General features: G+C 43.3%; 1 protein-coding gene across 2 annotated transcripts in view; it reads left to right on the forward strand.

Annotated features, from left to right (window-relative positions):
* The window catches only part of ARHGAP26 (Rho GTPase activating protein 26), a 518,529-nt gene that overhangs the window by 304,955 nt on the left and 198,830 nt on the right, over positions 1 to 14,744 (forward strand). For both annotated transcript variants that reach the window (XM_007466859.1, XM_007466858.1), the window contains exons 15-17: positions 1,364 to 1,451; positions 3,118 to 3,176; positions 4,914 to 5,019. In XM_007466859.1, the coding sequence (XP_007466921.1) occupies positions 1,364 to 1,451; positions 3,118 to 3,176; positions 4,914 to 5,019 (253 nt within the window). The remainder of the gene's footprint in view (positions 1 to 1,363; positions 1,452 to 3,117; positions 3,177 to 4,913; positions 5,020 to 14,744) is intronic.

Consider the following 14,744-nt stretch of genomic DNA (forward strand, 5'->3'; position numbering starts at 1 on the left):
CGAGACGCAAGGGCTCAAACCATGTCACCCAGACCTGCTCTCTCTGCCTCTCTCACCTTGGCTGTGTCTGTCAGGCTCACCTCTCACGCTTCACGCGGTGGCACCTAGAGCAGCAGTATAACCTCCCAGTGCAAGCACAGCAGGAGACAGCAGGTGTCTTTTCCCCTGTCCTGGAAAAGTCCTGGATTTCATGCTGCCCAGTCTTGGACCACCTTGAGCCAGTCCCGGGGTCCAGAGATATCTCATTCCCCACCCCTGGAAGGGTGGGGCCTCCCCTGAGTAGGTGTGAGAAAAGGGTAGCAGCCCAGCTGAAAAGAGGAACGGGAGCTGGGAGGCACATCGCCAGAAGCTGGATTCCCCTTCAATGCCCTGAGAGACTCTACTTCCAACCACCTCGCCAGCCAGAAGACGGAGGTCTGCTGGTTTGTGAAACAGTTCAGCCTCTGCCTCGTACTCTCGCCTGCCTGTGTGCCGCTCAGAAAGACTGCAAGGATTCTTTCTTCTTTTACAGTACACGTTTATCTGAAATACACACATTTGTTTGGAAGTCCGCACAAGAGGAAGAAATGATCAGGAGTTGATATCATTATGGTGGTTTTGTTGCATGTCTTGGTTTAGGGCCATTTAAAATAGATAAGTAACGGAATCAAGTCATAGTTTAGAAAATATAAAAACCACAATTCTACCACTCTAACCTCACCACTCTTTTCAATGTAGAGTATTTCCTTTCAGCCTTTGTTCATTTGAGTTTCTCACAAACTTTTAAATCTTTTTTTTTTTTTTTTTGCTTGACATTACATGATAATTCAGGCATTTTCCATTTTGCTATATAGTTATCATTATCATGTAAATGCAACATGATCTTCCATCGGGAATATACCATGATGAACTTAATCATTCTATCACGGGCTGTTTATGTTTTTCTTTTAAAATTTATTCTGCTCAAAAAAAAAAAATTGTTCTGCTGTTATCAAGAGCAGTGTATGTTGAACATTTGGGATGTGTGTAACTTTCTCATGCCTTTATCTTATTTCCTGAGGATGGGTTGTGAGAAGTGGGATGACTGCTTCAAAGTGTATAAACCTTTTTAGGACTTGATACGTATTGCCAAATTGCTTTTCAAATACGTTGCATTTATCTCATCTGCCTCCAGCAGTTTCTTAGAGGATTAGTTTCATTGCATTTTTGCCAGCAGTAAATATTTGGATTTTTAAGCATTTTTCTAATTTAATGAGGAAAAAATAGGTGTCCTTTTTTACTTTGGATTTCTTTGTTTAGTAGGGAGGTTGAATGCTTTTATGTATGCTTGGTTTTTAGCTGTATTTTCTGCTCTGTTTTACCCATTGTCTTTTCTTCATTTCAGACCCCAAAACAGCTTCTGAAACAGAAACGGATATCTGTGCCGAGTGGGAGATAAAGACCATCACTAGTGCTTTGAAAACCTACCTAAGGTAGGGACTTTCCATTTGCGGTGCATGATGCCAGCTTGTTATCATGCAATCAGGAAGAAAGTTTTATTTTCAGCCTCCAGAGAGCTGTTGGGTGGGTGTTTGAGATGTGGAAACAGCTTATGTGTGGGTACAATTAGCTCAGCTGGTCAAACCGATTATAAATCATCCCTAGTTGATGGGTTGCCATTGTGCAATGGTGCCATGAGTGATTTAGGAAGCTTTGCTCTTTTTGAGAAGCCACTATGATGATTAGCCTTTAACAGAACCTCAAATGTGGAATTCCCTGCAATCCCCGAATAATCTGCTAAAAAGCAAGGAATTGCGTATCCTATTCTGTTGAGAATGTGTGATTACATACCCTACGTATTTGGGGAGCTCTGCGCCTTGCACAGATAGAGTATACTGCTGACATTGCTCCTCAAAAATGAGAACTTAATGGCGCTCCTTTTTGACTCCTTCTGCTTAGATTGGAGAATATGACTTCATTGGAGAGGAGACTGCTTTCCTTGTAATGATACGTGTAATATTCCTGCTACCTCCCACCACCCCCACCGTGGTTATTAAGGGAATGGGTGATTGACCAGCTGCTCACATCTCAGTTTCCCGAGTAGACTGAAAGCCATGCTGGACCTGAAGTATAGGAGTATGATAGCTCTCCACTGTAGTTCTTCTCACACAGGAAAGTGGGGGTCTAGTCTTAAACAGAATTGCATAAGCATTTGTACAGGCTTGTCAAGATTTAAGTCGGCTCAAAAGCCACAGAAAAGGAATTGGTGATGCAGGTTTTATTGGCTGTTGGGGAATTGCTGGAAGGCTCTTGGAGTCAAGAGTGAGATGTCATGCAAGTGAAGACTAAGAGTTGAATCAGGGGATCCGATGAGAATAAAGTAAAATCTGAACCAAGACTCATGGATCGTCTGTTGAGAAGCTTATCATTTAGACTATCAGTAAAAAACCCTCAAGTTTACAGCTAAACATATTCATAAAACATTTTCATATCCCAAATAGTACCATTGTAGTTTACACAAAACCAAATGGTAGAGGTTTGTATTTGGTACTTATTTGTGCATGTTAATATTGATTAGCTAATGGACAATAAGTATAAAATATAAATATATTTTAAATAGCAGATAAAATTTGATTGTATCATGCCTAATATTAAGGGTTCTAGCCCTTTGGCATTCTGGAGCAACACTCCATAGTGAATTTGCCACAAAAACACCTACAAGAGTCTTGCATAGTGTATCCAGATGAAGTGACTAAGGTGCCAGGAAGACGAGAGTTTAAGAGCAGGTGATTGCAAGTGTTGGGTTAGTTGCCTGTTTCTCAGACACATCTTAAAATGCTCTTGTGGAGGGCGAGTCACTGACTGAAATGGAAATCTCTCAGTTTGTGCTAGACTTTTGCATTAGCACTTTTCTGGTTGTGACTCTGTGAGACATAAGTTGTATCCATTCCCTTAAAAAGGAGAAAGAATGAACATTTCAGGTGAAATCTCAGGACCCTTTCAAAAGGGAAACTAAGTTGGACTAAACTGAGTTGCTGTTGTTTGCCCGTGATCTTTGTCTTTGAGAAATGTAATACAGTCTGGCTGCCTCTAGGCTGCTAGGTAGCGAGAATAGGATTGTTTTCATTAAGCTGACTAGTGTGTATCCTTTTATTTCAGAATGCTTCCAGGACCACTCATGATGTACCAGTTTCAAAGAAGTTTCATCAAAGCAGCAAGTAAGTTTTCTTTTCACCACAGTTTTCAGGGGAAAGGAATAGATTTTTCTATTTCAAAGAACAGTCAGCGTCCCAAAATAAGTATTACCTAATCCCTCGTATTCTGCGTGTAAACTACCCACATAAACACTCATGAGACCGTCACAGAATAAAAGCGAAACCAAGTCAGATTGCTAAGGGCCTTGTTAGCACGTTGAATTTACAGTCGAGGGGAAAAACTTCAGAAGTGAGTTTGGGGGTGACGGAGAGGTGAGAAAAGCAAGTTTGCCTTTCTACTTTTGATTACTGGAGTTCTAACTCCTTGGGTTTTTTCCAGCCCTGGAGTAGCATTTTTTGGAATGAATCAGACTCTGCCCATTACCTAAATTGAGCATTGGACGTATTTCCCTGAATCTGGCACCATTTATATGACGTCCCAGTCCTCTTTCCATCATGGCTTGCGTTTATAGCTTCTGATCATTCTTCAGCTATATCATCTAAGCCCTGAGTGTCATATTACTGGTATTAAAATACATAGGGTTTAGGTGCAAGCCACCCTAAGTATACTGGACTCTGTCTATGTGGGGCAGGCCACCTGTAAGGGGCAGTAAGATTCTCTATCAGATTTAAGTCTGGCATGAATCCCCACCGTGCTATTATGTCCATAGCCTGTGCCTCTCCCTGTTTCCTTTAAGCCGTCAGAGTTTGTTTACCCTGGTAGCTACTACTGGCCTAATTTAGGAGTACCTCTGTTCTGGTGGCCTTATCCACACATAGCTGTCCCCGTAAAGCAGGAGAAAGACCTGGGAGAAAGCTGGAAGTGAAGGTGCTGTTTATGTGATTTCTTTCTCTGAGAAATTCCAAACCCATAGCAACCATTCTCTAATTAAACCTCACCTCAGTCCTATAAATAGGTGTGATGAGTGCCATCAGTGTATTTCCCAGAGAAACGAAGCCACGTACCCAAGTTCAACCAAGAGAACGTGACAGCCCATGATTTAGGTTACAGGTTGGCAGAAACATTTCCTTATTTTATCTGCCATTCCTTTCTTCTCCCAGGCTGGTTGTCACACATGACTTGAGAATAACTGGACATTTCCCTCGATGTCTTTGATGCTGTCTCGAAGTGTTATTTTGATATTTGAGACCCTTGCAAGGCTGTTCATGTACAATTTGTTTATCCCTTGACGAGTGCATAAAGTTCCTTCCTTCCTTGAAACGAAGCTGCCACTCTGTATAGCCAGCTGCTCCCGAGTTTGTTCCTGCTCCAAGTATGCAGTTGACTGGCTCCATTTCATCACATCATCATTTTGGTGTGAACTTTTTGACGGTCATTTTTTTTTCATAGTTGCTCGTTCACATGTTTATTCAACAAACATTTATTGGGCACCGGCCACATACCTATCACCGTGTTAGGCACTGGCTAGAAGGGAAAATGGAGGCCCAGAAGTGTTAACTGACTTGCTAGAAGTCCCTTGCTGAGAACCTCAACTTTTTGATGCCTGTTGGTCTCAGAAGGTAATTTCTGACTTTTTAAGTGAGATCAGTCATGTTTCTTAATGAACTCTGTTACGGAAAGCAGCATTAAAAGCACTTCTAGATCTAGTCAGTCTAGTCACAAGTACACAGAACAGGATCTTATACCTCTGAGAAATCCTCAGTCTCTTGTTCCCAACATTTGGTTTCCTCTGATTTTTGTCTTATAAACTGGTTTAACTGTGGCCCTGATCCAGTATCGCCTCCCTCCTTCCTTCACAGAGCTGGAGAACCAGGAGTCACGGGTCTCTGAAATCCACAGCCTTGTTCATCGGCTCCCAGAGAAAAATAGGCAGATGTTACAGCTGCTCATGAACCACTTGGCAAAGTAGGTTTAAGACTGATTGCTGGCCTTTCTCTCAGCCCTGGAAAGTTCTTATCTTAGCACTAAAGCTGGTCTCAGTTCTGCTTATGTTTCCTTCTCCCACTGTCGCATCAGGTATGCTGGAGGCTCAGAAAAGAAATGTGGGAAATATTAACTGCAGTGGGTAACAGCAGCACATGCCAGATGGGCTTTGCAGCGGAGGCTGGGGAGGTGCCCAGGCCACCAGGCCACCAGGCAGAGTTTGCAGGGGAGTTTGTGTTCTTGTGATGATTAAGGCCAATAGGAGTGTGTCCTCCATGATACCAGGTCACCAAACAGATTTTTCAGGAGTTACATGTTCTTGTGATGATTAAGAGCAAACAGGAATATGTTACAAGTTTACAGACCTTGGATTTGGAATAAAGAGGTCTGGCTTCTAGAGTTGATTCTGTTCTTAACAAGCCACTTAACGAGCCCTGGACAAGCCACTGACCCCTCGATTCCTTAGTTTCTTCATCTGTCAAATATGGATAGTAGCCTCCCCCTTCTCTGTAATGTCATTGATTTTAAATGTATTAAAGCCTTTGAAGAAGTATAAAGAATAGAGGAGAATCAAAGAAAGTCAGTGGGGGCCTGATTTTCCTGCTAGGGGTATTTATACTCTTGGAATGGTTTGGATTTTTTGTGTATTTACTGGTGCCTGAGCTGCTTTGGATTGGCCTTGCTGATACCCCTTGCTGTATCAGGCACTACATGTGTGTATGTTCTAACCTTCTCTTAACTTTGATGGATGTTCTTTATTGGCGACTAGCGCATAGGAAAAGACAGACTATAACAGTTAACCTAAATTGTTAAACTCTACATGCTGTGGAACTCACATGTTATCATTTCAGCTCTTACCCACACTTTGTTCTGGCGTTAAGTCATGTCTTTGGGATAATTTGATACTCTGCCGAGGGAGATTATGATTTGTTTTCATGTTTCTACCAAGCACTTGATATTTTGGAGAGAGAGTATAGATGTTACCATAAAGATTTCCATAGGTCTTAATGGTGAAGGAACAAGAGTTTTGCATGCTGGTGAGAAGCAGTTAGGCCGAGTAAAGGGTTGCTCCATTCCAGGTCACATATTTTTTCTTGCCATGCCATCTCTGAACTGCATGTTTAGAAACAATTAAGTGTAGCTGAGAACATGCAAATTTTCAAGGAGTATATGCACCTCCCCCCCAAATGTCAAAGAATCCTGATGAGTGTGTTTAAAATAATGGGAACTGGGCTTTAAAAAGTAACTCCAGGTGCTCTGACATGACGGTGTGGTGCCTATTCCATACAAACCCAGTCAGGCATTTGTGAAACGGGAAAGCTGGCTTAGATCTTAGTTGCACACTTGAAGGGCCTGCACCCAAACAGAGGAAGTTCCGGGTACATCGTCCAGCCAAGCATGTGTGGCGATGCTGCTGACTATTTAATGCCCACTGGGTCCTAGGGAGGCCTCCATGGCTTCTGGGAGCAGCTAGAGAAGGGATAGGAAGCAGCTGAAGGCAGTCAGGCTGTTCAGGCTGTGCAGTGTGATGAGAGCTTAATTGGACTGAGAGAGAACAAGAGTTACTGGTGATCCAGTAAAGCCAGAACTGAATCTTCCCATTTTTAAAATGCCCTGAGGATTGTTAGGAATCCTAAAGAAAAAGAAATAGAAATAAAAAATCCAAAACCCTTAAGGTGGGTATTGGACCAATGAACTGTTCATCTCCCGGTGGATGCTTCACTTTCTCCCTCTGGTTCCACCCTCTTCTCTCCCAACCCCATTAAGTTCAGTCTTTGTCCCTAAGCCAAGGAGAAGTACAGCTGGAATGTGCATGTTAAAGCTGTGGCCTTGACTTTTTGCCTTCTAAAGAATTTAAACCAATTTTGTTGCTGGAGTATTTATTTTATAGCATTTCTGGAGCATTGTGTGTTATCTTTGATACTTAACAGTGATTTTCTTTGGTTCTGTGAGGTTAAGTGGCATTTCTTCGTTCATGTGATCATTAAGAAGTCTGCATATAGACAAGCTCTCATGGCTGTAATGTGAGTTGCTCATGATGGTAGAACACACAGACTCCCGTTATCAGCGTGCTGTGTTCTTGGTCTCTGGAGCCTCTAGATTTAAAATGTCCTGGAGGAGATGAGTATAAATGAGCACTGCTGAATCCAGTAAGGAGTATTTACTTCAGTTTGAAAAAATGTTTTGGCACCCAGAGGAGTTCTAAGAGTCTACGTAAACTCTCTATTCTCATTTACAGCACTGTCCTGTTTTAAAATCGAACAGGAAGGGAAAGTTAACTTGGGACAAGGGGTGTGTCTGTTTCGTTCCTGTTTTCTCAGGTTCAGACTTACCCAAGGATATGCATGAGCTATTGTTCCTCTGGTCTACTTACTTAATGGTCAGCTTCCTTCCTAAGTTTTGGTTTCAGGGTTGGTTCTGCTGAAAAACCTGGTGTTTACTTCTCTCATTACTTACTGTGTTTGCCCTGTACATCCCAGGCATCTGGTTCAAAGGGAAGATATTTTTTGTATTTTTTAAAGTACTCTTTTGAAACACTTTACAAAATTGATTTCCTTTAGCTGTGGAGGAAGAGTTAAGACATTTTATATTTAATCCCAAGTAGAAATACATTCAGAGGGGAAAGAATAAAAACTCCAGACCTCCACGCAGATGATTACCAGGGTACATCCAAATCACAGAGCTCTTGGATTTGTTTCAGACCTCAGAGGGAGCATAAAAATTATAGGCAACTCTGCACATATTTTTGTTGTCCCAGCTTAAATCTACTATGAAAATTAGATGTTTTCTATTTGGAACCTGGAATCTAGTATACAGTCTGGAGTCACGTGCCTCAAAGGATGGTTACACTCACCTGGGGTGCTCGTTTGCATTGACATTTACATTGCTGGGCCCCCGCCTTGATCTGCTGAATTGGACTCTGCCTGGGACTCTGCATTTTAAATTTACTTCCCAGGCAAACAGTCTTTTGAGAACCACTGGCCTAGAGAATGGCCCATACGCAGGGATTCTCTAGGAGGGAGAAATGGTATTGAGAGGAATGGATTGGAATTTAGGAGGTTATTAGAAATAGGGAAGAAGAAACTCAAAGCAGTGAGTTCAAAAAAGGAGATTTTATTTGCATAATTAAATTACTAAAAAAAAAATTGGTTGTGACTTCCCATGTCTCTACAGTTATTCGCCTTTCATTAAATTGAGTGTTCAGCAAATGACTTTGTTTTAAAATCACACACAAAGCATTTTTAATAATAAAGAAAATTGCCCCCAGCTGGCTTTGGGACCTTGTGGAAATCATTCAACATCTCTGAGCCTGGTTTTGTGACTTCCCTTCCAATCACGTGAGTCTGTGTTTTCGTCAGATAGAAAGGGGGCAAAAAAAGAAAAAAATTCCCAATCTTATAATTGTAGAAGGAAATAAGAGTAGATGAGTAATAAAGACTAATTTCATGGTAGCTCCCCAATGTTTGCATACTATTATGACTCCAAGTACGTTGTATATCCCCACACATACCATTCACAGTGGCTCACTGGAACTTTATTACAGTGTTTATGCTGCATGGGAGGATTTCAAAGAGCTCTTCATACATCCGGAATGGCTATTAACAATACCTTTTCACAGCTGGTTTTCCCGAAACACTTACTGAGAAATAAATCTTAGTCTCTTTTCTTTTTTGAAGCAACTACTCCTTTGTTGCCTGGTGTTGTCAGGAAGCCAGAGCCCTTTTCTTGCTTCTCCAAAGAATTGCATCATTTTAGATGCTTCGGGCTGCAAGAAACAGAAAATCCAATTCACAGTGGCTTAAACAATAAGGGAATCTGTTGTGTCATTACACAGAATCAGTCCTGAGAGTTGGTTAATTTCTTGGCTCATGACGTACTTGTGTTGTTTCCACGGTCCTGCTCACAGCCAGCTTCACTGTGTTGGCTAAGCTCCTTTCAAGATCATAAGATGTTGTGTTGCATATCTGCACATGAGCGGCTGTCCAGGGCAGTAAGGTATTACAGTTGATCCCTGAGCAGCATGGGTTTGCACTGTGGGGGTCCACTTATACATGGGTTTGTTTTTTTTTCCCACTAAATATGCACTGTTTATATGCATAATGCAATATGTTGAATCCATGGATGCGGAACCACGGATATGGAGGGCCAACTATAAAGTTATATTAGGATTTGCAACTGTGTAGAAGTATGGTTCAGGGGTAACTGTATTTCTTCCCTGAGTCTCTTTTTAAGAGATGTGATGATACTTTTCCCAAAAGTTCTCCAGTAGACTTCCTATCACATCTCATTGGTTTGAAGCATTCACTAGCAAAGGGAATGGGACCACTGTGATTTTTTACCCTAAACAGGATTTACCTGGGTCATTTGTGGGAGGCATGGATACCCATATAAAAGCAGGGCTCTGAGTAGGCAACGCACAGTGCCTACTGCAAGTAATCCAGGTAAAATAACATTTAACAAAGAGTATTAAGTCTCTTGAATGATCTTTGCATGGTGTGCTAACTCGATCAGGACATGTGGGACAAGAAGGCCAGTTTGGGAGGGGAGATTAATACACCTGCCATGTGGGCACATATACCCTGAAATACCAAGATTTGTGGGGATGGAGGGTGAGAGAGAGAAATGAAGAGGGCAAAATCAACTTGGGTCCCATTGCCACTTGCTGATTCTCTACTGTTCTTTTCATTACCCAATTGCTTAATGTTTACTGGGATAATCTGTTACGTGTGACTTTCCCAAAAGGACAAAATTCTATAGATTGCAAGGATCAGGAAGGAATATTGTGGGGCAAATGCTTGGCATACAAATGAGACCTTATCAAAATAATATGTAGACTCCATTGCTGTAAGTTATCCATGGTTGAACATCCAGTGGCTTGGCTGTTTTCTCCTTCCTGTGACTGGAGTTTGAGTACTTCCAGGCATCCCTGCAAGTCAGGAACGACGTATTCACAGTTCCTTAATGATCTAGATGCAGAGTGAATTGGGTTCATGTAAAGATGCCTGTGGTTATTTAAAAAAAATATCATTGCTAGGCTTTGGCACCAAGGAGGATGGGCCCTGGTAGTTAACTAGCATCCCTTAAAGTTCTCAAGAAAGGGTCAAAATAAAAGGAAGTGACTACTTGGCATTAGCATATATCTTATAGATACTCTACTATTCCTTCTTCCTCCATCCCAAGTCTAGACGATAAGATTTAGCTTACTGGAGAGCTGTTGAACATACGAGAAGGGCTTCTTATTTCCTTGCCATCAAGAGTAGTCCAAACAAAACAGCCGTGGAATTTTACAAAGCACATTTAAAAGAAAATAGTACTTTTGAGATGATGTCTTTCTAAGATGGAAAGCTCCGGTGAACTTCTCTGGCAGCCTTCCCTTGGCCATACACCCTGGCTTCGGAACCTCTCTTTTCTCTAGTAACCACTAGACACCCACGGCTGCTGGCACAGAATTGCTTGGCTGCCGGGCCCCGGGTGTTGTGGCCTGATAGCCCCCCAGAGCCACGTTGACCACATTCTCCAGGTCCATTTGGCTTCTGACTCACTGACTCCTACCCTGGACCCATAGTTCTAGTGATTTTAACCCCTCACTATCTTTTGAATCTGTCCACTTTCCTCCGTGTCCATCACTACGTCCCTAGTCCGAGCTGTCATCATCTCTTCCCCAGACTGTTTGCAAAGGCCTCTTGCTGGCTTGCTCTAGCTGGTGGAACTCTGGCTCCGTGCCAGGCCGCAGAATGCATGCTCTGTAGCAGGGGAGCTTGGAACTCTGTGGATCCCAACTTGTGATTCCCCTGCTTAAAAAAACATCAAAGGCAGCTTTCCCCTTGCTCTTAAGACAAAACTCTGGATGTGGCCTCCAGGACCTTCTCCGGACTGGGCCCTTTCAGACTTTGCAGCCTCGTCTGTGTCCCTCAAGATCACACTGCATCCCTACTGCATGGTGCACAGTGGACGCACATGAGTATTTGTTGGGTAGAAGCATGAAGCATCTCTTAACCATCTCTCAACTATCCTCTTCCCCACTCCCTCTCTTTTTTTCCCTCTGTTTGGAACGGCCCCTCCCCACCTTCTGCCTGCCAAAGTCTACTTCATTCTTTAGCCTCAGCTCCAACGCCACTGCCTACAAGAATCCTTTCTGCCTCAGGTGCCCCCTTGCTTTCCTGAACTCCCATAGCCTTTGCTTATTCCTGTCTTTCAACGTGTGTCACATTCCACCTGTGGGACAGTTTACAAGGTATGTGTCTTCTCACTCCTACTAGGTCATAAGCTCCCGGGGGACAGGCAGTCTGTCTTCCTTTATCTTTGTGTCTTACCTAGAGGTTGCAAACAAGGGCCTCTAGCCAGAGCAGCCCACACATGTGCTCGATTTGGTATTGTTGTCCCCCACACTGCTGTTTATAAAATTTGGACAGGTTTCCAACATTTTTTTTTTTTTTTTTTTTTTTCCTTGCGTTATGCGGGCCTCTCACTGTTGTGGCCTCTCCCATTTGCGGAGCACAGGCTCCGGACGCGCAGGCTCAGTGGCCATGGCTCACGGGCCCAGCCGCTCCGCGGCATGTGGGATCTTCCCGAAACGGGGCACGAACCCGCGTCTCCTGCATCGGCAGGCGGACTCTCAAGCACTGCGCCACCAGGGAAGCCCTCCAACATTTTTAACAGGGGTCATTTTACTTGGAAGAATTCAGATCTCCTTGCTAGCAATTGGCTGGAAGTAAGTGAGGGCCGCACCGCATCCCCCTGGGCATGCCTTCTTCAGTTTGCCTAGTTCCTGGTAGTCCCTGTTGTGCCTGGCCATGGGGTAGACATTAGGGTGTTCAGCCCTTGACCTATCTGGTCTGCTGATCCCAAAAAAGGGACTTGCTATTTGGTGATCACATAATGAGCAAACAGAAATGAGCTGGGAGAATTATGTCCCTGACCAGCTCTGTTTTCTTCCTGAAAGATTTATTATTTTTGATAGACTGGAGATCCCTGGAAGAAGTGAGAGATGCTGCTTCCAGGCCTGTTTATGTGTGTGGGGCAGGGAGAAGAGTGTATTTTTTTAAGACTAAGCATGGGATTCTCAAAGGACCTTCTCTAGCTATTGTTGGCAGAGCCAAAGGAAAATCTATTTAAAGGGACACTGCAAAGAGGACAAGCACATATTTTAAAGCAAACAGGCAACTTAGCACTTTAAATTAATGGAAATGCAGAAGAAATCAGAGCTCAACCCTTATTCAGCTTACTTGCCAGACCTCCACTTACTTTCAACCCAGGAATTTCTCTCTTTTGTGGCCTTCCAGGCTTCAGGGTTAGGAGAAGGAAAGACACAAGTTCAGTTTAAATTTTTTGCTTTAAAAAAAAAAAAAAAATCAACAAAATTCCTGAACTCAGGGAACTAAATCTTTCACATCATAGGGAATGCCCACCGTGAAAGGGGAAACGCTCGGCTTCAAGCTGTGAACACTCAGCAGTCTTAGAGCCCCTTTGATTTGGGGCTCTTGTTTGTTTTGACTTGTTCTGCTTCTGTTTGGGTGAACTTTTTCAGTGACTTTCCTGGCTTTTGATACACCTTTGATACTTCCTTTTCTGAACCCATGGAGTCACCTGTAGAGTTCCCTTTCGAATTCAGGGAGGAGCAAAGGAGAGGATGCTATGTTTTCCTCTCTTAGTGGCTGCCCCCTTTTACTTCAGGGTCTTATATACATGAGAGTATTAACAAGCATGGACACGACTTTGTTTCTTCTTTGCCAACCCTTATCAGAGCCAGATTTCTTTCCGTCCCTCCTTCCCTCCCCTGCTCCTTCCCTCCCTCTCTTCCTTTTCTGATTTTGAGTCCTCTCTCTTTTTTTCTTGGTGAGTCTAGCTAAAGGTTTGTCTGTTCTGTTTATCTTTTTACAAACCAGTTCTTAGTTTCATTGATCTTTTCTCTTTGTCTTTTTTAGTCTCTCTTTCATTTATTTCCGCTCTTATGAGCCAGATTTCTTATGTGTTGGCCGTGGGGGTGTCTCTCTTTGGTGGAGTGTCAGTGACTAACTGATTCACTTGCACTGTTTTGAGCACTGAAGCCCTCTCTTGCCGTATCCTCTTTGCATTGCATGGTGAGCGTTATCTGTGATATTTATTTTCTTACACTGACTGGTTTTCCAACCAACTCACAACTATTGTAGCTCAAAGGTGGCAGCTGCAGCGAGGCAGCTGGCAGACTTCAGGGTAATTGCAGTTCATCTGTAGGTGCTTGAGAGCTCAGTGATAAAGAGAACATTCTGGAGCCAGACTGCCTAGCTTTGCTCGTCTCTTCTGAAACCCGTGTGAAGTACTTGAGTTCTTCATGCCTGAGTTTCCTCGTCTGAATAAGGAGATATAATAATTGTCTTAGAATCATTTAAATTAGCACATCAGATTCTCTTGGCTTCTCCTGTGCGTATTTCAGCCACCACTGTGGTGACCAGTTGTGTAGCCTCCAACTCGTTTCACGCAGGTGCAGCCTGATAGCTGGTAGCCTCATGCCCTTACCATGTGCCTCCTGCCTCTTACCTCCCACCCAAAGGGAGACATGACCCAAAGTGCCGTCCACACGTGTACAACCTGGAAGCAAAGGAGTGTTAAAAAAGTTAAAACTTTGACTAATGGGAGGTGAGAGCTGGGCATACTGAATAGCAGTCATTAGGTAGCCTCTCGGAAGATTGTCCCAAGAGATGGAGCAGGTATTGGTGCTTGAAGCAGGTAGGGGTTAGCTTCTCTGCCTCATTCCTCCTGAGAACCCCCTAGTAGAATAGAATAGTGTCATAGAAGCCTTCACCTGAGACTCTTCTTTCTGGGAAACCTAAAGACAACGATAGCACCTCTACCCTCTTAGAGTCATTGTGAGGGTTAAGTTAATTCATCCACCTGAATCTCTTAGGAGAGCATCTGGCAAGTAGTGTAATGTAGGCTTTCAGAGAAATCAGGGGATGGAGGAAGGAGGGCCATGGAGCTGTACCTGGAGGTGAGGGAAGATGGAGAAATTGTTCTAACGATTAAACCAAAACAAGGCATTCTTACTGAAGGGACGGGGCTCTCTTCACAGTTCTGTTCTTGGCAAGCAAAACCCTTAGGGCTGAATGCCGAAAACATAGCACACATGGCTCTTACCCACTTGGGAGATTTGCATGTGTGCATATGTTTACTTTTGCTTTGCTTTTGTTTTCTTGGCAGTTTGTGTGTGTTTGGGCCAAAGGGCTGAGCATCTATCTCAGTCTTCGTAGCAAAGGGTGAGCCAGCATTGGGTCAGCTGGGAGAAAGCCATTGATATCTGCTTTCAGGTCACACCTTACACCAAGCCTTACAGTTCCCTGTGAGTATTCGGAGCTTTTCATGAGTCACATGCCCTGTGGAGTGGTGCACCTGTTTGAAACAAGCTGTGTGGTGCTGATTTCCACGGGAGGTCAGCAGCTTCTCACCCTCACCCTCCTGCTTCTTGGTGTCGCAAGGCTGATTTCATCTCAGAAGCAGCTGTCTTTGCTGCAACTTAATAACTCTTAATTTCCTGGAGAGGGAACGACACGTTTTTATCATGAAGAGTCATCTTAGTCTGCACGGTCTGGAAATTTCCACTCATCTTTGTGATCTTTGAAATGTTTCTCTTTGTGGAAGAGTCTGACTTATCTTCTTTCTTACTCAGTGTGACTGCCTTTCAGATGCCATTCCCAGATTAAAGAGTCTCATCCAGTGTGAGAGCGGTTCTC

The sequence above is a fragment of the Lipotes vexillifer genome, unplaced genomic scaffold, assembly GCF_000442215.2.
Source record: "Lipotes vexillifer unplaced genomic scaffold, Lipotes_vexillifer_v1.1 scaffold99, whole genome shotgun sequence".
Taxonomy (NCBI): domain Eukaryota; kingdom Metazoa; phylum Chordata; class Mammalia; order Artiodactyla; family Lipotidae; genus Lipotes; species Lipotes vexillifer.